Source organism: Thunnus maccoyii, chromosome 16, assembly GCF_910596095.1.
Source record: "Thunnus maccoyii chromosome 16, fThuMac1.1, whole genome shotgun sequence".
Classification (NCBI taxonomy): Eukaryota; Metazoa; Chordata; class Actinopteri; order Scombriformes; family Scombridae; genus Thunnus; species Thunnus maccoyii.
This window is the reverse complement of record NC_056548.1, coordinates 19,788,654-19,809,616: the sequence shown is the minus strand read 5'-3', so window position 1 is coordinate 19,809,616 and position 20,963 is coordinate 19,788,654. Positions and strand designations below refer to the sequence as shown.

Sequence of the window (20,963 nt, the reverse complement as noted above, 5' to 3'; positions counted from 1 at the left end):
TAAATTATAAGGGATAATACACAGGGTACTGTGCAAAACAGCAAAACTGGAAGTTTATTTACTAGCAACATGCTCCGTACAGTTAGACAAACTTTCCTCCAACATCATCTCCGGACAGCTGTTGAGATGGGGAGCCACCTCACACGTCACGTGGGCAGATTGGAACCGCTCTGTCCGATCCTACCGGAGAAGACGTTGGATACTTGATTGACGTTTCTCGCAGCCAATCAGAGCTTCTCCGAGTCCACCCGCCGGCCAATCAGTTGCTAACAGGAGGTAGAGGGTTTTCCAGGGATGGAGTCAGCTTGCATAGCAGAGAGTGAAGTTAAAAGAAGGACAGTAGACGAAAACTGGATGTGTTTTGATGTATTTAAAGTTGTGTTGAAGTCAGAAATGCATGACGTTTAACACTTAAACAGTATTACTGCGAAGGGGTAAAGAAATTCACTTGGTAAAAGTCGTAAAATGGTAAGTTGAGGACTTTTTTCATTGTTTCTGACAAAGTTTTAAATATCCCTAACTGGTTTGCTAACTGTTAGTTCAGGTGAGCAGTAACGCTAGGCTACTTTATTTGATAAGAAACATGTAATATATTTCTCTTTTTGTGTTATAGTGGCTTAAGTATGTTTTTATTTTTAAAACAGTGTATTGGGTGATGGCTATAACGTGGCGCCTCAGTTAACTTTGCCAAGTTGCCAACACAGTCAACTAGCTAACGTATAACATCCTCAAATATTAAGTTAGACATTTACTCCTTTTTTCTGCACATGTATGCTAATTAATGCATCCTAATCTCGAAATCAACTGTTATAAAAACAGAAGTTTCTCTGTTCAACTTTTTCTGCGTCATTTTGTTTGACATACTAACGAGACAGGACAATAATCTGTATCCACTGGCTTTGACCCTGTAAAATTTTGAAGGATATGTCAATGTTGAGCACAACTTCATACTTTCTGACCTCTCTGTCCCTCTTCAAGGATGCAGTTGCAGGTGCAAGATAGCCTTTTACTTTAATAACACTGAATTAACAGCATGCCAAGTTTGCAACCTTGATAATAACCATAACGTAATTCATACAACACATAAAAAGAAAACATAAGAGTCAATGTGGTCTTCCCATGCATCTAAAATCATTTATAAGTGTGGAAGTCTTCCTGAGCTGGAGCAGTCAGCCCAACTACAAATTCAAGTAGTCATGCATAGCATTCCTCAGTGAAAGGGCTGCTTAGCTCCAGTCAACTGGAAGATCAGTCTAAACAGGTAGTAAAACCATAATTTAATTAAAATGTTTCCTTAGTAGTTCCCTTTCCGCACAGCAAAAGGCAAGAGCTTCTAAGAATCTATAAAGTTTAACCAATCCTCTAAAATATGGTTTAAATGCAAAGACCACTTTGATCTTCATCTGTATTGTCTGGTGCCATGCGTGTCCAGTTCACTCGGCCAGTACAAGTGTGAGTTGGAACATTGAGGAGGTCACACACACATGCATGTACACAAAAGTCTCCACTGGTAATTTGTTTAGCAAATAGCCAGGGTGGCCTGGCTGCGAATACAGATGCTTAATTCCTCACCTCACTGTAATAACACTTAGTGAAGGCTGTCCAGGGAGCACAAATCATTTTTTCCTTGCTCAAATTCACTGTAGTTTCCTTCTGTTAGCACTCACGTGAGTACACAGGTTCCCTTCTGTGTGACACGTCCTTCTAATCAAGCCACAGCTGCTTTCCCTGCAGATGTTTTCAGACACCGCTTTGACAAAACTGTTATTGTAGCTAATTTAAGCCAATGAACGACAGCTGTCATTGGTATACTGAAGAAAGGGATGCTGGCAATCAATGCTAATGCTGTTTGTCATGACTGTTGAGTAGATGCATCTAAAAAACCCTTTTATCATCAGCATGAAAACATGACCAAACTGCAGTATCTTCTCCTGTCACAGATGTAGTTTAGTGGAGGCCAGAAATCGCTAATTGCTAAAGTAATTGTGACGAGGCACGTACTCTACTTTGCCAATAGCGGCTCATGGAAATGCCTTCTGTTTACCATGACTAAGCTTGGGGTGCCAGAGTACACAGTGGTTGAGCTGAGGAGCATACCATTCATTTTTAGAAAGGCAGTTATGAACTCACTGTCCACCCACAACCCCACCGAGGATCAACTGAGATAGGACATGGATTAGCAACTTAGAAAGTTTAGCAGCAGCTGGGAAAGAAAGACCGCATCTCTTGTGCAGGTGGATGTGTGAAATTGCTTGCATACCACGCACTTGTTTAGCATCTGGGAACATGTGTCAGATAAATTTAGTGCATTGTCAAAGTCAGTGGGGTTTGATACAATGATACATTGCAGTCTTTCAAAGATTATTTTTATGGCATTTTTGCCCTTATTTGACAGTAGAAAGTATAGACAGACAGGAAATTAGTGGGGAGGGGGAGAGAGGGTGATGGCATGTGATAAAGGTCCCTTGCCACAACTGAGCCCCCTATTCAAATGTAAGCACCATGCTGTATGCATTGAACTATAGATGAGAACTCCGCAGAGGGTCACTGACAATCTTGGCTTCAGAAACCGTCTCCACTCTTTGAAGTCAGTGCAATGGCCAGTTACTCCGATGATCAAGATTATTGCAGCTTCCTGCGGTCATTCGTTGTAATCTGACTGAGTTGCTCTATTCATATTAAAATGCCTTCAGAGCTTACACCCAACCACTCCACAAAAGCTCTTTGAAGCAGCCGCTTATCCACTGCTCACCACACACTAAATAGTGTTCTTCTGGTGACATGTTGGGCTCTCACAGTGCTTTGGTGTGGCTCACTGGGTGGGTGGGGACCAGTCAGGAGTGACAGCCAAGACTGCGGCTGCCTCTGTTTTCAAATGGACATCACATTTAAAATATTACATTTTTTCATTTTGGTTAGTGATTCCTAAGCCGGGAGAGCCCTATCAGAATTTTGTTGTTTATTGCCTCTAAGTTAAGGTCAATATAAGAAGTAAACATAAACTAGTAGGGACGTTACTAGGAGTATAATGTTACTCTTTGTGGTGGGCAAAGCTTCTGTGTAATGTATCATGCCTAACTGATGCATCATAATGGTTACATCACACATTGTTATGTGGTGGATAATGCCATGCAGTTCTGAATCATTGAGGTAGTTTAGCTTTGACCACATTCACTTTAGAAACATGGCTTCAGAGCTTGTGGCTAAATCCAGTCATGCAATCCCCTCATAGGTCCAATAGATCACACCTCTGGCATCAAATAAAAATACTGCAGCCCCACAGGCACTATTGAAGTGTATTCCCTAATATCCACACCTGTTAAGCTTATAATTATAACTAGTAGCTGATGTGAAATACCACGCTAATCTTTTGGTCTTCAGACTATGTTGATAGATTGTTCAGCATGTTATATTACAACATTTGATATTACTCTGAGTGGGGGATTGGTGGAGGCATAAACTCTACCATGGATGAGAAGACTTTTGCTGCTACAAGAACAAAAAGAGATGTAATTATGAGGAGAATTGCTTAGCTGTAATTCATTATGATATTTATGTCTAAGAATATAAGAATATTTGCCCAATTTGTCCTTTGCTGATCTAATCTGCAGTTTCCACTTATCAAGAGTCAGGATTCACTTTTTAAAGTGAGCTAGCCTACGTCTGTTTTTGCTCTGCTGAACTCCACAAGCTTCCCCTCCCCTTTTGAGGTCAGGGTGGGTGGTGATGGGTGGTATGATGTCAAAGCTGGTTGGCCCAGATACTGTGATACTTTATGGTTGATCCCTTTATGTGCCTCAGAGCTTTTGAGTTGAGAACAGGTTGAACTAAAGGCTGTCGTTGTTGCTGCTCAGGCTGCACTACCTGGCATAATGGACCAGTGGATAAATACCACATAGTTGGCATGTTGTTCACAATACACAACTTGGCTATTCCACAGTAAACCATCTGAGAGTGTGATAATCTCTGTTTGAAATGCCCAACAAACATTGATTCTCCCTCCATAATTCCACCAGCTCCGCTTCAACTTAATTGTCAAAGCGTTGCTGGATTTTTAAAACAAATATGGATGCTTGTATTTGTTGGAGCTGTACTGTCTGAGTTTATGAATTGATTCCTGTTTTGTGTGTCTCTGTCGTCACCATACAGCCCTCTCCACTTTCTCCCACTACTGTTCAGGTCAGGCCAAGGAAGGAGAACAGTCAGAGTCATGGGTTATTTGGGCTGGTTAGCTCAGTTGGTTTGATTGCGTTGTTATTGCTGCAACTAATAATTGATTTCATTATTGATTAATCTGTTGATTATTTTCTTGATTAATCATTTTCAGCAATTTAGAAGCTGGAATTGGAGAATGTTTTGCATCTTTGCTTGAAAAGTGACTTTAATGAATAATTTATTATCAAAACAGTTGCCGATTCTTTTTTTGTTGATTGATTGATCATTTAGGCTCTTGTTGTAAGTAATGCCAAAGATGAGGGTCAGCAGTGCCAACAAATGAAACAAACTATAAAGGCTAATAAACAATATGTAATGACGCAATAGTGAAACAATCTTCACTTATTTGACACTTATTTTTCAACTTTTGAATGCTGATTGTGAAGAGGCGAGAGTAAGCTACCTTTTTTTCCTTTTTAGTATGCTGCAGGGTACTGTCCTGTCCTCTCCTGAACCTTCCCACAAATACATTACTTTGTTAAGCCTGTCCATCCACTCTTTGTAGGCCTGGGATCTGCTGTTTCGGTTGAGGTCTGATTACTGTAATCCTGGCAGAAGGAAAAGATTGGGACACACTAAACAGCCAGCCAAAGAGCTGTGAAGCCAAAGACAGATACTCACAGCAGACTACAAGTCTCTCTCTTCATACCACCCTCTCCTCCAGGCTTTTGTTTATGACTTTCAGCCCATGTGTGGAATGCCACTTGTCATTAAGTGCGCTCCAGAAAACTCTACAGAAGAATCAAAACCCCTTACCAATGCAGATATTTTGATGTAGGATAGCTCTCAGCAACACACACAACTAATTTTCGACTGACTTCTCATTGGTTAAAGTGACAGGCCAGCAGTTACAGTATGTGCTAAGGAAATTTACAAAAGCTCAGATTTTTTAAAATCTCGATTAGAAACTGTATGGAAATTACATGAAATATGTGCTTAAAAGCACAGAGAAAAGTAAGTATATCTACTTTTTTAAATGACCAGAAACGAAAAAGTAATTATTTAGGTGTTGGTGGTTTTCTTTCTGGTCATCATATGCTGTGCATGTAGGTTTCATTGTTCCTTGATTTCTTTGATTTGGAATTTGAATTATGTGTTAGCCTGAAGATGTAATATAGAGTAGTGATATGGAGAAATGTGCAAAAACCTTAAAAGCACTTTACATTCAAAGTGCCATCCCAAAGGCAATTGTTGAATTATCTGTTTGAGTGAACATAAGTGTGAATTCATCCTCTACACTATGGAATATGTACCATACCTATTGTTGACATGTTTTTTGATCCTTGTCATTGCCTGCTCTTTAACATAGGTTATTAGGAATACACATGTTAGCAAATTGTTTGCATTATACCAGTAGAGCAGATGACTGTTTTCCTGTCTGCGGAGCACAGCTCAGCCTTCCCCAACATGTAATGACATGCTCAGTTGAGTCTGTCATCAACTACGAGGCTGAATTTACCTTTCTGTTGTCTTCCGCTCTGTCCTCAACAACTGCTCCCGCATTTGAGTGTTAGACAGTACCTGTTTATTTAGTCTAAACACTGATCAGATTAGTGGGGTGGAGTGATTATAAATAAATCAGGGGGAATATTTTCTTTCCTTTCTATGCTGGTTTGTAAACCACACTCTACTCACCTGCCTGCTTTTGTCGCACATTGTAAATGTATTACTATTTACAGTGTTGCAGTATAGACAGGTTGCTGACAGATGCTACATATGTAGGGAGTGCTTTTATTGAGTTGGTCATCTCCATGGGGTAGCCAGGTGCTTGAATGGTGCAAAGCACATTTGAAGTCAAACCACACCACAGGCCAGGCAGGATGTAATTTTGTGGAAAGGTGTGTTTAGTTTTTTTCTAAGAAGCAAGTAAAAAGACGAAAAGCAGAGTAATTACAAGAGAGAATAGCTATTGAGGAATCTGCAGATTGGTTTCAAAGCAGGAGTGAGAAAGGCTATCTACGTTTCTTGACTTAGTGCTGTAACGTGTGACATTGCGATCAAATACTGACCCTGCTGTTCTTGAAGACAATGAGGTTCATCATTTTGGCTTAATTTGTATTACAAATTCATGAGAAGACAAAGAAAAGAAGCAGACAGTGTAACTTCTCTCTTCTCTGCCGCTGCATCATAAAGAGCACACTTGAATATTTTGCGTCTTTTCCCTTCCTTCCTTTTACCTCTGTCCTAGACCTTGAACCTTGCATTCGAAGGGAGAGATGAGTCACTCTTCAAAGATCTTGTCAGAGCCGGGCTGTTACTTCTCACGCCACAGTATGCCAGTCACTTTACAGCTGTGTGTGCCTTGTAACTACCTGTTTCGTATTCATACATCACTTTTTGTCAAACTGCGCAGTATAATACCTAAAGAAGGCCTCATCGTCAGTTTGGCCGTGTAACATCATAGCTGCTTCTGTCCGCCTCTTTAGTTTCCTCTCCATTGTGCCGACTATTTTTCCTCAGGCTATGCATACTCTACCTGCCTCTGTTAGCGCTAGCATTATCTGTCAGCAGCGCTGCATTCAGCAGACACTGGCTCAGTGTGTTCACATCCACTGTTCTGGCCTTGTGCCCTGTGAATAGGGTGGAGGACAAAGAAGCAGAGGATTTCACATTATTTGTAGACAAAACAAGCTTTGAGGCTCAGAATGAGTTATCCTTTGGTTCTTGGTTGCTGCAAGACTGTGGTGTAGGTTTGTCTTAGTCAGAAGTGGATGGTTGTGAACTTCTGTTGTGGTTTGTATTGAACTATAGTGATTTCATGAATAGAATATGGAGCATACATACCACGACAATGGCTGCTTTATGCTACACCATGATGTCATGGCTCTGTCATCTGCTCTTGAGGATACTAGGAAGCTGTAGAAGTCTGCTAATAGAACTTTTTTTTTAGAGGAGGCCTTTTGACAGAAACTGTCACCTCTGGATACGAATTGTACATCAGCAAACAAAGGCTGTGCTGGTGAGGAATGCAATGTCTTTCATGCCCATGCAGGTCCATAGGTCTCTCCTGCCTCAGCATGCTAATGACATTTCCCTGGGCCAAAATGTGTGGCTGCTACTAAAATGTCACAGTGACCCTTGAACCCTAAATGTTTATATTGTTTTTCATTTCATTTTAGTCAAGTCTGGCAGTAAAACATAAACCTATAGACATGATAACATGCTTGGGTGTTTGTTAATATTAAATATGTTTTGTAGCCTGTGGCACACTGTAACCTTTTATATAATGAAGCTGCAGATTCTGCAAATTTTTTTCTGGCCCTGAACAAACATGCTTTTAAGTGGTAGAAGTAGTGGTGCCTTTTAGCTGTGTTGTTGTCTAATCTACATTTGATTGTATTTGATCTCTTTGAAGAAAGTGTGCACAACTTTTTAATGCCTGTAGTAAATTTGCTTAATTTGATAAAGCCGGCTGAGTAAACTAAAGGAGGGGTGCATTTTTACTATTGATTCACGTTGTATCTATTACGTAGTACCCAGATCACCACAATAAACATAAGTAATCTGAACACAAACCTGCTTTGAATAACTTTGATTTAGCCAAAGAAACCCCCCGCCACCCTTCTTTTCAAGAAGGCTACTCCACGGAGTCAACCTGTTTATATCCATGACATTACACACGCCCACAATTAGCATATGAGAACGTTGTGTAAACTGCAACATGTGGTAGAGTCAATACTCCTCAGGAGCACTACAAGAGTTTCTTTTGTTTTCATTCATGCCTTTATTTGTCTGAATTAGCTTTGGTTTAGATTCTGAGGTTGACACAAAAGGTTCCAGACTGTGACCACAACATAGCCATTTTCCTCAGCTGGAGAAGTGCTGCTGTGATTGAGTAATATGGAATAACAGGTGTATAACTGGACTTTTGGAGACTGGCTTACATACACAAAGTCAGCAGTGCTTACATCATTATGTATGGAAACATTCCTCAGTGTTGAATTAATTTGGAAATACTGTGTGGATCCACCCACGTTTTTTGCCACATTATGATGTATGTGTTTTTTCCTTTAGGAATGTGTGTCGGCGTAGTTGATCCCCTGCATGCTGCCGTCTGAAGAGCTTGTGCAGGAGAAGAGCGCCAAGCATGGACGTGGAAGACTTTCCTCCCCCGCCTCCTGAAAGTAAAGTCAACAAATCTTTGTCCTTCACACATGCTATGCACTTTGGCCTCTACTTCAACTTTCTTTTTAGGGTTATGTTTCTGAGAGAAAACAGTCAAAAAATCTGAGACTTCTCAGCTCACAGTAGCAGCTGCAGAAGAACAGTTGGACATGCATGCATATGGATGTGTGTCCACATGGCCGGTTAGCTCAGTTGGTTAGAGCGTGGTGCTAATAACGCCAAGGTCGCGGGTTCGATCCCCGTACGGGCCACAGTTTTGAGTGGAGATTTGAGAGACAGAATAACTTAAAGGTCACTTTATATAGGGTATTAGAGGATATTTATTGATCTCACTTCATGTCATAACACCTGAGGCACCTGAGCAACAGGTGATGGCAATGAAAGGATGGATTAGCACACAAGGAGGGAAAGTATCTAGCTCATTTCTAATATTCTAAAGGTCAACACAGTTCCATGTTAAGATTCAAGACATCCCTGTAACTCCAGACAGCTTTGTGTTGACAGTGTAACTTTGTCACATATCTTTTGATTGTCTGTTTCAAGAGAAAGATAAGATATCACTTGGTAGCTTCTGTAGGTCATCTTGTGGTTGGATCACTTCCTGCAGTGCTAGTGAAGCTAGACAGCATGAGTAAACAACACAGATTCCTCTCCTCTGCTCCTCCTCTGCTCCTCCTCTGCTCCTCCACCACTGCGTGGAGTGTGTGGGCAGAGGAGCGAGGGAGTAAGGAGAGTGAAATGTGCTGTGCTGCTGTGAATACCAGACAATGTGCCTCAGTATTAGGCTGAATACTGCTGCAGCAGCACGCACACACATGCACACGCACACACAGCCTCCGGGGATAGACACAGGCCAGAGAAATGCTTCGTCTCCAGCTGGCCAGTCGCTTGCTTTGTTGCCAGGGCGATGCTGGAGCGGATCGTAACCCGGTGACTCATTTGAGCAGACCATTATGCAGCAGAGTAGAGATAGGCCCACAGAACAGAATCCATATTGTGATTATGAATTGACAATGGGTACCTCAGCTAGGTCATGTGTGTCAGTGTGCATGTGTGTGCACACACTTGCATGTTTATTTTTCCATGATCTTGTACTTTTCATCATTATGAGGATAATAAGTTAAGAAAAAGTGGAGATATTTTGGTAATGTGAGTTAAGGGCTGGGGTATAAATGTAGTTGAGAGGGGTTAGACGATTCTCACATGAATGGTTTGTGTGTATGTGTGTGTGTGCTGTTAAGTTCAGGACAACATGCAGCATAGTCTCTATAATTAAGCTGCAGGCATGCAAACCCACACAGCCAACTATCAATGGTCTCATCTAGACATAGTTGCAGATGTACTATTGAATGGCCAATTGGGACTCATCATCTGGCCAAATCCAATTAAATCAAGTCCTGTTCTATTTCAGAACAGCCAAGTATTTCACATTGAAGCCAGAGAGAGAGGATCAGAGGGCACGTTAGAGCAATTATTGACACATGAATATACATCCCACAGTCCTGGAGTACCACAGAATATTAGCTAGCTGTGCCTTATCTCTGTGTCCCACACCATTTATTATTGCACAGATGGGAAAGACAGATAGTATCTCTGTTTCCAGGTTTGCTCTTTGCACCTCTTTTCTTATGCACCTTTAGTCACCGGTGCAGATGGACATGGGGTCACAGTGTTGACCTGCAACATTAGTCACAGAACGTTCCTTAACACACTGACTACAGGGTGGAACAACCACCTGTCAAAGCCCGAGGGAATGGCACTGGTGATTTAGAGCTGTGTACGTTGCCGTGAGGGACTTCAAAGTTGTTCAGTTTGCTGAGGGGAGTTTCAGTTTCAGTTAAGATTTACTTGGTCACTATCAGTAGACCGCTCAGGCATGGAGGCACAGCATGTTGCAACACTGAACGTGGTTCAATTTGTGGTAATTGTGTGTACAGACTAACGTTATCACCTAGACTTCAAAGGACTACATAAATGTCTCAGCTGACTGAGTCAGACAGTGACTAGTAAAGCATTACAGATATTCATTTGTGTCAGAAGGAAAAGGTGTAGTCTCGGTGTTAAAGGAAAGTGTTGTGGAGGAATGTTACAAAGACCTAGCTGGGGGAGGGAAGAGGTCAAAATGCCGAAACCCGGGATCGAACCAGGGACCTTTAGATCTTCAGTCTAACGCTCTCCCAACTGAGCTATTTCGGCAACTGACATTGTAGAGGTACATGTCACGGACTTGTGGTGGAAATGGCTCACACAATCTTGGAGTTTTGTGTTTTCCTTAGGAGTCACAGCTAGGATATGAGAGTAAGACATTAGACTGTAAGCTAATACAATGAAGCTGTGACTACTGACAAAATTGTTCACAAAGAATCTGTGGTATGCTCGCGAGCAAAGCTATGACAAAGATAGGATATCATTCTCAGAAGTTAGAGGGACCTCCCACATGTTGGCTCTCTATAGGAAAATCAGCATCACTGCAGGAGAGGTGAAGGGTTCAGTCGTTGGAGTCAGAGTTCCCTCCATTCACCCTTTGTGGTTCTGGCCCAGTTTATCCATCCAGTTTATTATCTGTGAACGCTGTTTTTTTGATTACCTAATATTTTCCTCAGCATTGAATTCAGGTTGAATTCTTTTTTTCCTTTCACTACACAACCGAATGAAACTTAAAATACTGTCATACCAGTTTTTAAACATTCAGGTCTTTGGGCCAAACATGACTGCTGATGAAAGCTGAGCCTGTGCATTCCTAATCCTTTTTCTCTCTCTTGCTCTGTTTTGAGCTTCGCTGACTGAGCCCCACAGTGATCAGAAATAATGCATAAACTCAGGCTGTACTACTCACTGGAGGGAGTAACAGCTCTCTTTCCTGCTGGCCTAATTGCAGTGTGGAAACTGGAAAGACATTTGTTGTTCCCTTCCTGTCTGCTGCCAAGTGTGTGCTCTGATGTGAACGTGACGCCTTTGAACGTTAACTATATATCTTGTAGCTTTGCCCCAGTTTGTTTTTTGCCATAAAGTAGAGCAGATGATGTGCTGTTTTGGTGTAAAACCTTAATGTAAAAATGTCTGTGAGAAAACATACTGCTGTAGTAGACCCCACCCTTAATTATAAGTCTGTATGTGGCTCAGTGCTTTAACTTATAACAGCCCAAGGACTACTAGTGCCACCCACAGTGCAACTGTAAATGGCTTTGAGTGAAATAATATGATTATTGTGTTAAATCTTACCTAAATTTAACTTGTGTTTTGCTAAAGCCTCGATGGAATACAGTGTGAAATCATGATTTTTTTTATTTATTTATTTAGCGTGTGTAGGCATTGCGAAGATGCATGCATGTATATAACATCGCCATAGCCCCGCACAGACATAATGGTGGCAGCAACAAGTCTCTTTTTGGCCTCGAAGGAAAAGCCAGACTTATCCTGCCTGTCATCTCTGAAACTTTTAATTAACTTTTAATTTAACTTAATTTTATTACTTTTTGCTGATCTGTTCGGTCTTCAACAGGTGACTTCTTCTTTATCATAACACCTAACACTTTGCCATTGCAGTGGTTCAGAAGTTTAGACATTACTGCTTTGTGTAGCTAAACAACAACCTGTTTGATGGCACGTAGTGATCAACAGGAACCCAAAGACGCAATATAACTGAGAGATTCAGTTGTAATCGTCTTTTAGTTAGCACCCCAATGTCACAAATAATCCTCCTGGATTCATCTGCCCATTGAAAAAGTAATTGGCATTTGACACAAGGCCAGTGCTACATTTGGTTCTGCTGTAATCCCACTATTTACCATTATTCCAGCAATTGAAATGGTGTTTGTTTTTTTTTCATTTTATCTACGAGGGGTAGGTGATATGAATACAATCTTCTCTGGTATGACCTAAATGTTGTTTCTATGATAGCAATGTATATCTTGATATTGTAACTTTTCTGGAATTCTTCCGTAAATCTGATATTCTTGGGATAATATTTAATAGAGCTCCAACAATTACTGGATTAATTGATCAGTTGGTTGACAGAAAACTAATGGGCAACTATTTTGATCAGTTAATTGTTAAAGTAGTTTTTTTAAGCAAAAATTTCAAGGATTTGATGGTTTCAGGTTCTTAAATGAGAGAATTTGCTCCCTCTCCTGCTTACATCATTGTAAATTTAATATGTCGGTACTCGGACTGTTTAATGGACAAAACAAGATATTTAATGATGCCACCTTCTGCTCTAGAATATTGTGATGGACATTTTCCACTGTTTTCTGATGTTTTATAGACCTGGTGAATAATAGATAGAATAAATTCATTGAGAAATTAATTGTCAGATGAATCGATAATGAAAATAATTGTTACTTGCAGCCCTAATATCTAATATCTCTGTTTCCAGTGTTGGCAGACAACGTCGCCTTTGCAGATGAAGATGAGGGGGAAGCCTTCGACTTTGATGAGAGTGGTGATGACATCCCCGAGGCTGACCGCCCACCCCCTGCACCTCCAGTTCCTCCAGCCCCTAGCAGCAAGGATCAGAGCCAGAACAACACTGTGTCCAGTCACCCCGAGGGTCATCTCCCCAGCCCAGACCCCCCAGCACCTTCCACCACATCCGACACAGCTCCATCATCAGCAGACACAACAGTTGCCACGAGCAGATCCTCCACAGCAGGTGAAGCAACAACAGAAGGAGAGGAGACATCTGCTGCTGAGGGGACTGATGACAAGGAGACAGATTTACCTCCACCTCCACCCCCTCCTCTTGATGATGATGCGGAGACAGATCCTGGAAGAACAGGTTTGCAGCCTAAAAGTGTTGACGCTTAATTGTCGGCTCAACGGGAGTGAGAGCCAATTTTTCCCTTTCCGTAGGGCACAAGCTCCTCTGCACTAAGGTCATGCATGGATATTGATTGACCGTAAATAATCCTTTGAATATGTCAGATATTTTCTGGCAGTGATCAAAAATTCTCCACATTCTCCTTTTGTGTAGATTGTCTGGCTCAAACCCAGCTGCTTCAACTCAGGCTAAAGTGAGGCAGTAAAGTGGGGCAGTCTGTCTCTCTCATGGCACCTTGTATGTCAGGCTGCCTGGTGCTGGAGGTTGTCTGGTTTTTATCACTGACAGTCGTGACAGCAGCAACAGGCAGCAGGCTAGGCTCTGCTTATTCTCTCTCAGTCACTCATTCTGTAGTACTCTGGTGAAGGGATGTCCACACTGCATTGATACTTCAGCTTTGGCCCTTTTAAAGCATGCACATAATATGTCTTATATTTCATCATGAGGATCCCTCATTAGCTACATTCATTACATGTTCCCTAATTCTAGCTTCTCAAATTCACTAATTACCACTACATGTATAATCTTACTTAACCTAACTTTGTAGTCTTAACCAAAGCTCCTTTAAAGAAATGAGGCTCATCCAGAATAACCCCACGCTGGAAAAGTTTCTCCACTCAGGAAAACATTATCAGTATATAATTAAGGAAAATAAGGAAATAAATTAACAACTCTCTTAGGAATCACAACAAATAAAGTGTACTAATGAAAACTGACATAACTATCAGCTTGCAGTTTTGTCAGCAAACAGCTGGCAGATGACATTGCCCAGACATTGTTTGTTCGACTTAAGTACATGGAAGTGACAGTAGTAGAAATGTGCTCCGCTGGCAACCATGCTGTCTAATCTAAATTTGAAAATGATATGATAATAACATGTTGACAAAATACATCATAAGTGATTGTTTTATTGACACGTTAGATAGCATACAATTTTGCGTTAATAGAAGTCCATAGAGTCAGAGAAGGAAGGATGATGATAAAATTGTAAGACTCAGTCACAGGGATTCATCTTTTGTAATCTGCATAAAGCATGTTTGCTCAGGTCTTTAACTCTGACCATATCTGTAACTGTATAAGTTAATTCTATCTGCTTGCTCTCACCAGGGAGTGAAGGCCAGGAGGTGTCCAGCAATGACTTGCACCCCCCACAAGCTGTCCCCAGGACCTCCCCCCAGGGAAAGGTCAACCCCTACTCTGTGATTGACATCACTCCCTTCCAGCTGCAGCAACTTGAGCAGCAGCATGGACCCTCCTCTTCCGCTTCCTCCCCAGGGGAGCCCAAGGAGCGAGAGGGAGAGGCCCAAGATTTCCACAACAGCCCTGGCGGCATCACCGCAGGCTACTCAGTGCCGGTGCCCTGTGGCTATGCAACCCCCTCTGGTGTACCGCTGATCACACCAACTTACACCACACCCGTCATCATTCGACACCTATCCGTGGATGAGGACGGTAAAATAGAGCCTGCAGCAGGGGGAAATCCTAGAGAAATGCTTTTCTAAATTATTATCTAGATCGATAATTAAATTAATACCCAAACCAACATAAAATTCTGTGGATATCTGGGTTGCCCTGGTGGCCTAAGGGTTTAAGGTGCTGACCATGAATTGCAAAGTCCCCAGCTTGTGTCCAGACACAGACCTTTGTTGCACGTCATTCCCCACCTCTATCTCCCCTCATTTCCTGTCATCTCTCTACTGTCAAGCTTCTGTTTATTCTAAACTTCAAGTGAAATTCTCCGTCTCCTCTCCCAACACACAAGCCTAGAAATACAGTGCTGTGACACATGAATGCTGTCTCAGCTCGTCTATCCTGTCTCCTTTCTTCTTTCTCTTGTTTTTCCTAAAGCCTTGCCACGAGGAAGTAAGGACTAAATTTAGTCCTCCCCAAAGATCTGTGTTGGCTGTGAGGATTTTCCGGTTTCCCTAAAATCTTGCAGTAGCTCAGCCCCAGCCTGTGGCCTGGCACGCTGAGGAGTCTGATTACACTGTAATTATCTAACCAAGGTTGCACCAGGCTGAAATACCCAGATGTTTAAGTAAAAGGGTTTGGAAAGTCATATGTGTGATGATGTAGAAAATTATTTATCCTTTTGCAGTGTTTTCATTTTGAGTGTCATTAGCCATGGTATGCTTAGCAAGGACATTTTACTGCAGCATTCACTTTTGCCTAGACATTTGCCAAGGAAAACACAAGATTTATCTTATCATAGAATTTTAAAATAGCTACATGTGTCAAGTGACATTCAACTTAATCATACTGTAGGGGACATGGAGTCATCAGTGACATCTGGTGGCGTATTAAGAAATTACAGCAGTCTCAATCTTAAGACTGGGAGGTCTTGAGGAGTTGCTTGACATGCTGCCTGCATATTTCTAAGACTGATGTATTGATTTTTGTTTCTTTTTCAGTTAAAATATATCAGTGTTTTTAAGTATATCATCTACCAATCTTGAACATCCTCCATGCTGTTAGAAATAGTCTTTAATAGTATGCCATACTCAAATTCACAGCTCATGAACCATATTAACTCATGGGTCATGAGAATTTTGGGACTTAAAAATGAGATCACAGACAAGCAAATGTTTAGAAACCATGTGTTAGAGGTTTTCATTGTGTAATGTTTTCTCTCTCCTTCTCTCCTCAGTCACAGTGGTTGGGACTGGCAGCACTTCTGTTGACAGGTGTGTGACATACTACATAGCTAGAGCATCCCTATTTAGTACATTTATTATAGTATCTTAAGGAAGCATAACTCTCACTCCCCACTTACCCCCACACCAGTTACAGGACATAATAAAATTCTTTATCTGATCCTCATCAATATATTATGAGAGATTACTATCCTCACATCTGTGATAATACTTCGATCAATATCACTGTATTAAGATATACACAAAACGTATAATTAATTTGAATGTTTTTCTTAAATTATACTGACAGTCAAATATGTTTAAAGTTACAATGTTGTTTATTTACATGGGTTTTTTGTTTGTTTTTGTTTTTATTGTTGAAGTGTTTTCAGTGAAGAGTATCCACCTATTAGAGAAGAGGATGCTTTGGCTAAATGGGCCTCTGATCCTGCAAACACTGCATGGATGGAAAGTAAGGAGTGAAATTCACAACAAATGCTCATCTAATAGAGACACATGTAATTTCCATGGAAAGATCACTATCATTGTTTCAACTCACTGTACTCAACACACACAGTGCCTGCCTTCAGGGTACTATTATCTGGTTTGTCTTTTTTTTTTCTTTACATAACTGAATTCCCAGACATTTCCTTCCCTATTCTTTTGAGGAAGCAGACCCTTGTGTGCAGCCTCTCTTTTAGATCTCTCTTACATTGCATCCTGTTTGTTGTGTGAACAACTTGTCTGTATGAAGTAAGAATTTTTGCATTAGCTGTTGTAAATGTTCCTTTTGTGGTTCAGATCCAGACGAGGTGATTTACGATGACGTGCCCAGAGAGAACTCTGACTCCAACACAGGTGAGTAAACTTTCTTTTTCATTCCTTCATGTCATAGATTCAGTATTTTAGTTCCTGTCAGTAGCCTAAAGCCTGTCTGCTCCGCTCACTTTTATTTCTTGTTTCCTGTTTTGTTCTGTTTTCGTTTTTTCAAAAGCTGGAATGCTGAATTGTATTGTTAAGATTGTTGCATGAAAAAGTGTCATTAATCGTTATGTGTCTAGATTTACAGTGTTTGCCTTGTTTTACCGGTTTACTGGATGTCTTTTATTTTGCAATCCAATGTAATAGCCATCCAAATACTACTACCCTTGGTGAAGCTTGGGGAAAAAAAGTTAGATTTTTGTTGTTGTTAACAAGATAAAAGGCACACTTTATGATATAATGCTGTCTTATACAACAACACCACAAGTTATGGCATCAAAAATCAACTGATCATTTATTTCAGGGTTATTGTATTGGGTTACTCTTTAATGTTATTGTGTTTATCTGCATATCCATTATACAAGTTAAGGTATATTCTGCAATTTTTTTAATGGAATAACCCTATACAGTGTTTAGTTTGCTCCATTATTTATATAAGGGTATAGTCAAACTATTTTATTTACACTTCTATGTCTGTCCTGTCTATTCATACAGAGCCAGATGAGATGATCTATGATGATGTGGAGCTTGGCGAGGAGGGTGGCTGCAACAGTTCCCTCGACAATGGCTGGAGCTCCAGCGAGTTTGAAAGCTACGATGAGGCCAGCGACGGGGAAGGTCGCCCTGAGAATGGCCTGCCCCACGCCTTCATGAGAGGGAAGCCGCCCCAGAGGAAGACCCATGTGTGTATTACAATTAATTCTCATCCCTCTGTCAGCATTACGGCCAGCAACCAACTTCTTTACTATGCTTTACCACTATCATGGTAGTAGTGGATGAAACAGGAATTCATGTTTGTTGTTTTATTTTAGAGGTTTTGGAAGGTGGAAGTTGTATTTTCTGCCAGGATTTCCACAAACCCTTTTTGAAGCTCATGACACCGGAGATTATATCATTGTTTATATAAAATTGTATTGTTGGTTAGAAGAATTCCTTTTACTGCACTAATTCTTAACTTCTGGAAAAAATATTGATGGATCAAGATTTCAATGATACACAGTCCATTTGTATGTTTGATTTGAAATCAGCTGTCTATTTCCTTCTACAGACCTGAGAGGGAGGTCCTGCTCTGTATGTAATGGTTTGGTTTGTGGTTTTGAGAATTCAGCTTCACTTTATTTTGCTGTATACAAAGGTCAGAAAGTAATTATTGCCAATGAAATGGTCATTGCTTCAGTATTTGAGGAACAGTATTCCAATAGTTATTTTTTAAAATTTATCACTGCGTTTGTACTATTAACATGTAATGCGTACAGGTGAGACAAATATGGATGCAACTATTGTCAAATTTTCTTCAAACACACTTCTGCAGTGAATAAAACAAAAACAGACAATATTGAGAAACTGGCACCGTGATGATATTTCAATTTAATCATCTATCATCTTAGTGATACAATTTAAGTATTAATTTTCCAATTGTGGTGCAAGTGTATGGTTCCACTCTTCATTGGCCACCAAAAACAAAAAAATATGCCCATGAACATCAGATCAAGGGAACAAGGCATTGTGCTATGAAATAGTTAATTTCTTGCCCTGATTCCCAGTTTAAACTTTTAAGCAAAACAAATATCCGGAAAGATAGAGTCAGTAAACCAGCAAAACACATATTAATTTGAAGTAGGTTTGCTGTGGCTGTCACTCCAAACTCTCACTCCAAAACCATAACCAATAATGCTTGCTTTGCTTTTGTTTAGCTCTCTCAAGATCTGACTCGCTTGAAAGAACACTATGAGAAAAAGATGAAAGATCTAATGGCAAATACAGTGGGAACGGTAGAGCTGCAGCAGCTAAAACAGAAACACGAGCAGAAGGTAAACTACCTCACCTGCCTGTGCTAGACAAAGTAGTCCCAACCCTTTACCCTCAGTCTAGCTAACTTCACTCTGGGTGTCTCTTACTGACTCAGTACCCTCATCCTGCTATGATGTGAATGACTTGTGGTGGTGGTACTGGTGATGGGTTTGCATACAATTCATTTGTCTCCTTGTCTGTTGCACTGACCTGTCTCATTATATGTTCATGCATTGGAGGTTGTAAAGATTAGGACATATTCCTAAGTAACATTTGTTTATTCTACAGTTACTGTAACTGAGACACCAGCAATACAGCTCTTATTAGATGGATAATAGCCATTGATTTAAGATGTTTCGAAAGTAGCTGAAAACAATAGCATTCTATGTTTGTACAAAGAATATAACACCATCTATACAGTGCAGAGACACCTGTTAAAATTATATCAACAGAAAAAAATTGGAAGTATAGTGGAAGCACATTTAGCTGATGTCCCAGTTACTATCTCATTCTCTGCTCAGCTCTGCTCTTACATGATCTGCCATTTGTCTTCATCCCTACTCTAACACTGCTCTTGTCCTGCGTAGCTCAGTTCAGTAGCATTTTAGTCATAGGCTTAGACTAAGTATACTAAACTTCACCTTGGAGGGAAATTCTCAAGTGGAGAGAAAAGATAGCAGTTAATGCTACTTTTGTAATATGGATTATAGTGTATTTTGTCTCTTCAAAGATGCAAAAGCTGGTGAAAGCAGCTAAGGAAGGGACCAAAGATGGCCTTGAGAAAACCAAAGCTGCAGTGAAGAAGGGACGCTCTTTCATCAAAACCAAGTCATTCTGTCATGGTATGTAAATCCTTCAAAGGACCCTGTAGCTATACACATTGTCTTCTGAACTCTTCTGTTAAATACAGCATTTTTTTCTGTGTATTTCTTCAAATACAATCCTTTTTAAATACCTTACTTTGTCTTACATCTTTATGATTTAGAGAGGAAGTCAGCCTGCTTTGAGGATGAAGAGTCTGAACTCTTCATTGAGGTGGACTGTTTCAATGTTGAGCCAGTCCTGGGTCCAGTCCCAGAGGGCCTTTCACAGCAACAAGTAATGAATATACTCTTCAACTTTTATTTCGATTCTTTGACTCTTAACTTTATCAATTTGCTCATAAAGAAAACAAACAATTGGTCTGGAGTCAACTGCATTAACATTTTTGCTCTACAGCTGGTGAGAAGATGTATATTGGGGTCTATACTGGAGAGTGAGAAGAACTATCTCGAGGCGCTAAAGAGGATATTAGAGGTATGCAAGTACAGCTGCAGTAATTACCAAATCCACTTTGAAGTGTTTGTTATTGCAGTTCACATTGTCTGCTTTATCAGCAATATGAGAAGCCCCTATCCCAGATTGAGCCAAGGCTACTGAGTGACAGGAAACTGAAGATGACCTTCTACCGAGTGCGTGAGATCCTGCAGTGCCACTTCCTGTTCCAGATCGCTCTGGCGAGCCGTGTGGCCGAGTGGGACAGCCTGGAGATGATTGGTGACGTCTTTGTGGCATCGGTGAGCTGGGCCTGTAATTTGAAAACCTTTTTCAAGAACTGTACCAATATGTTAAAGATAAATATGTGGTACCTCAGACAAAAGTATCCCTGAATCCACCTGTTATTTGAATCTGTTTATCATTTATGGTATTTATGATGATTGTATGCAGCACAGCCAGACTTCACCCATTCCTACCTTATTACTTATTGTCAAAGACACGTGCTCTGCTCTCTCTATAGTATGCACTCCACCCTCCTCTTGTCTTTGGCTGACTAGCAACTCATACACAAGGATCTTCAAAACAAAAGACTAATTCTCCCACAGTCCTGCTCACTACTAAACACTTCCTTGTTTTTGTGAGAAAATCAAAGTGGCAACCTCTGGCATGATATCAGAGAAACAAGGAGACCCATGTCACACCCACATAAAATCTGCTCACTGCCCTCCCTGACCTCACAATTCTCATCTCATCATAAAACAACAGTACTTAAAAACAGTTTATTTGGGGATCAGGAAAGTCCCTTCACCTTAAAATGGTTCCATAATAATCTGATTTACTAAACCTTGTATTTTTTCCACATGTGCATGTAGTTTATGTTACTGCATGTGGGCATTGTGTTTATACATCTGTGTTTCTCAACAGTTTTCAAAATCCATGGTGCTGGATGCCTACAGTGAGTATGTGAACAACTTTAGCACAGCAATGGCAGTGGTGAGGAAGACCTGCACATCTAAACCCGGCTTCCTGGAGTTCCTGAAGGTTAGAGAGAGAATGTACAAATGCAAAATGTTAAACTGACTTTGGAAATACAGTGCAATGTCAGGAATATTGTTCTTGGGATCTATTTTATTTTATAGACC

The 20,963-nt window shown here is 40.6% G+C and overlaps 1 protein-coding gene and 2 non-coding genes across 4 annotated transcripts in view; 2 read left to right on the top strand and 1 right to left on the bottom strand.

The window, feature by feature from the left end:
- Window positions 1-295: 295 nt before the first annotated feature.
- Window positions 296-20,963, top strand: part of arhgef10 (Rho guanine nucleotide exchange factor (GEF) 10) — a 56,485-nt gene continuing 35,817 nt past the window's right edge. The window contains exons 1-14 of one of the 2 annotated variants that reach the window (XM_042388333.1): window positions 296-468; window positions 8,230-8,339; window positions 12,716-13,117; window positions 14,267-14,611; window positions 15,807-15,843; window positions 16,176-16,264; window positions 16,594-16,650; window positions 17,269-17,456; window positions 18,468-18,584; window positions 19,295-19,406; window positions 19,550-19,662; window positions 19,783-19,860; window positions 19,941-20,120; window positions 20,746-20,862. In XM_042388333.1, coding sequence (XP_042244267.1) covers window positions 8,303-8,339; window positions 12,716-13,117; window positions 14,267-14,611; window positions 15,807-15,843; window positions 16,176-16,264; window positions 16,594-16,650; window positions 17,269-17,456; window positions 18,468-18,584; window positions 19,295-19,406; window positions 19,550-19,662; window positions 19,783-19,860; window positions 19,941-20,120; window positions 20,746-20,862 — 1,872 coding nt within the window. In that variant the 5' untranslated portion in view covers window positions 296-468; window positions 8,230-8,302. The remainder of the gene's footprint in view (window positions 469-8,229; window positions 8,340-12,715; window positions 13,118-14,266; window positions 14,612-15,806; window positions 15,844-16,175; window positions 16,265-16,593; window positions 16,651-17,268; window positions 17,457-18,467; window positions 18,585-19,294; window positions 19,407-19,549; window positions 19,663-19,782; window positions 19,861-19,940; window positions 20,121-20,745; window positions 20,863-20,963) is intronic. The other variant, XM_042388334.1, reaches the window with a different exon arrangement.
- trnai-aau lies at window positions 8,518-8,591 on the top strand. The gene has a single exon. It is a non-coding gene; the product is annotated as a tRNA-Ile (tRNA).
- trnaf-gaa lies at window positions 10,464-10,536 on the bottom strand. Its single transcript has one exon. It is a non-coding gene; the product is annotated as a tRNA-Phe (tRNA).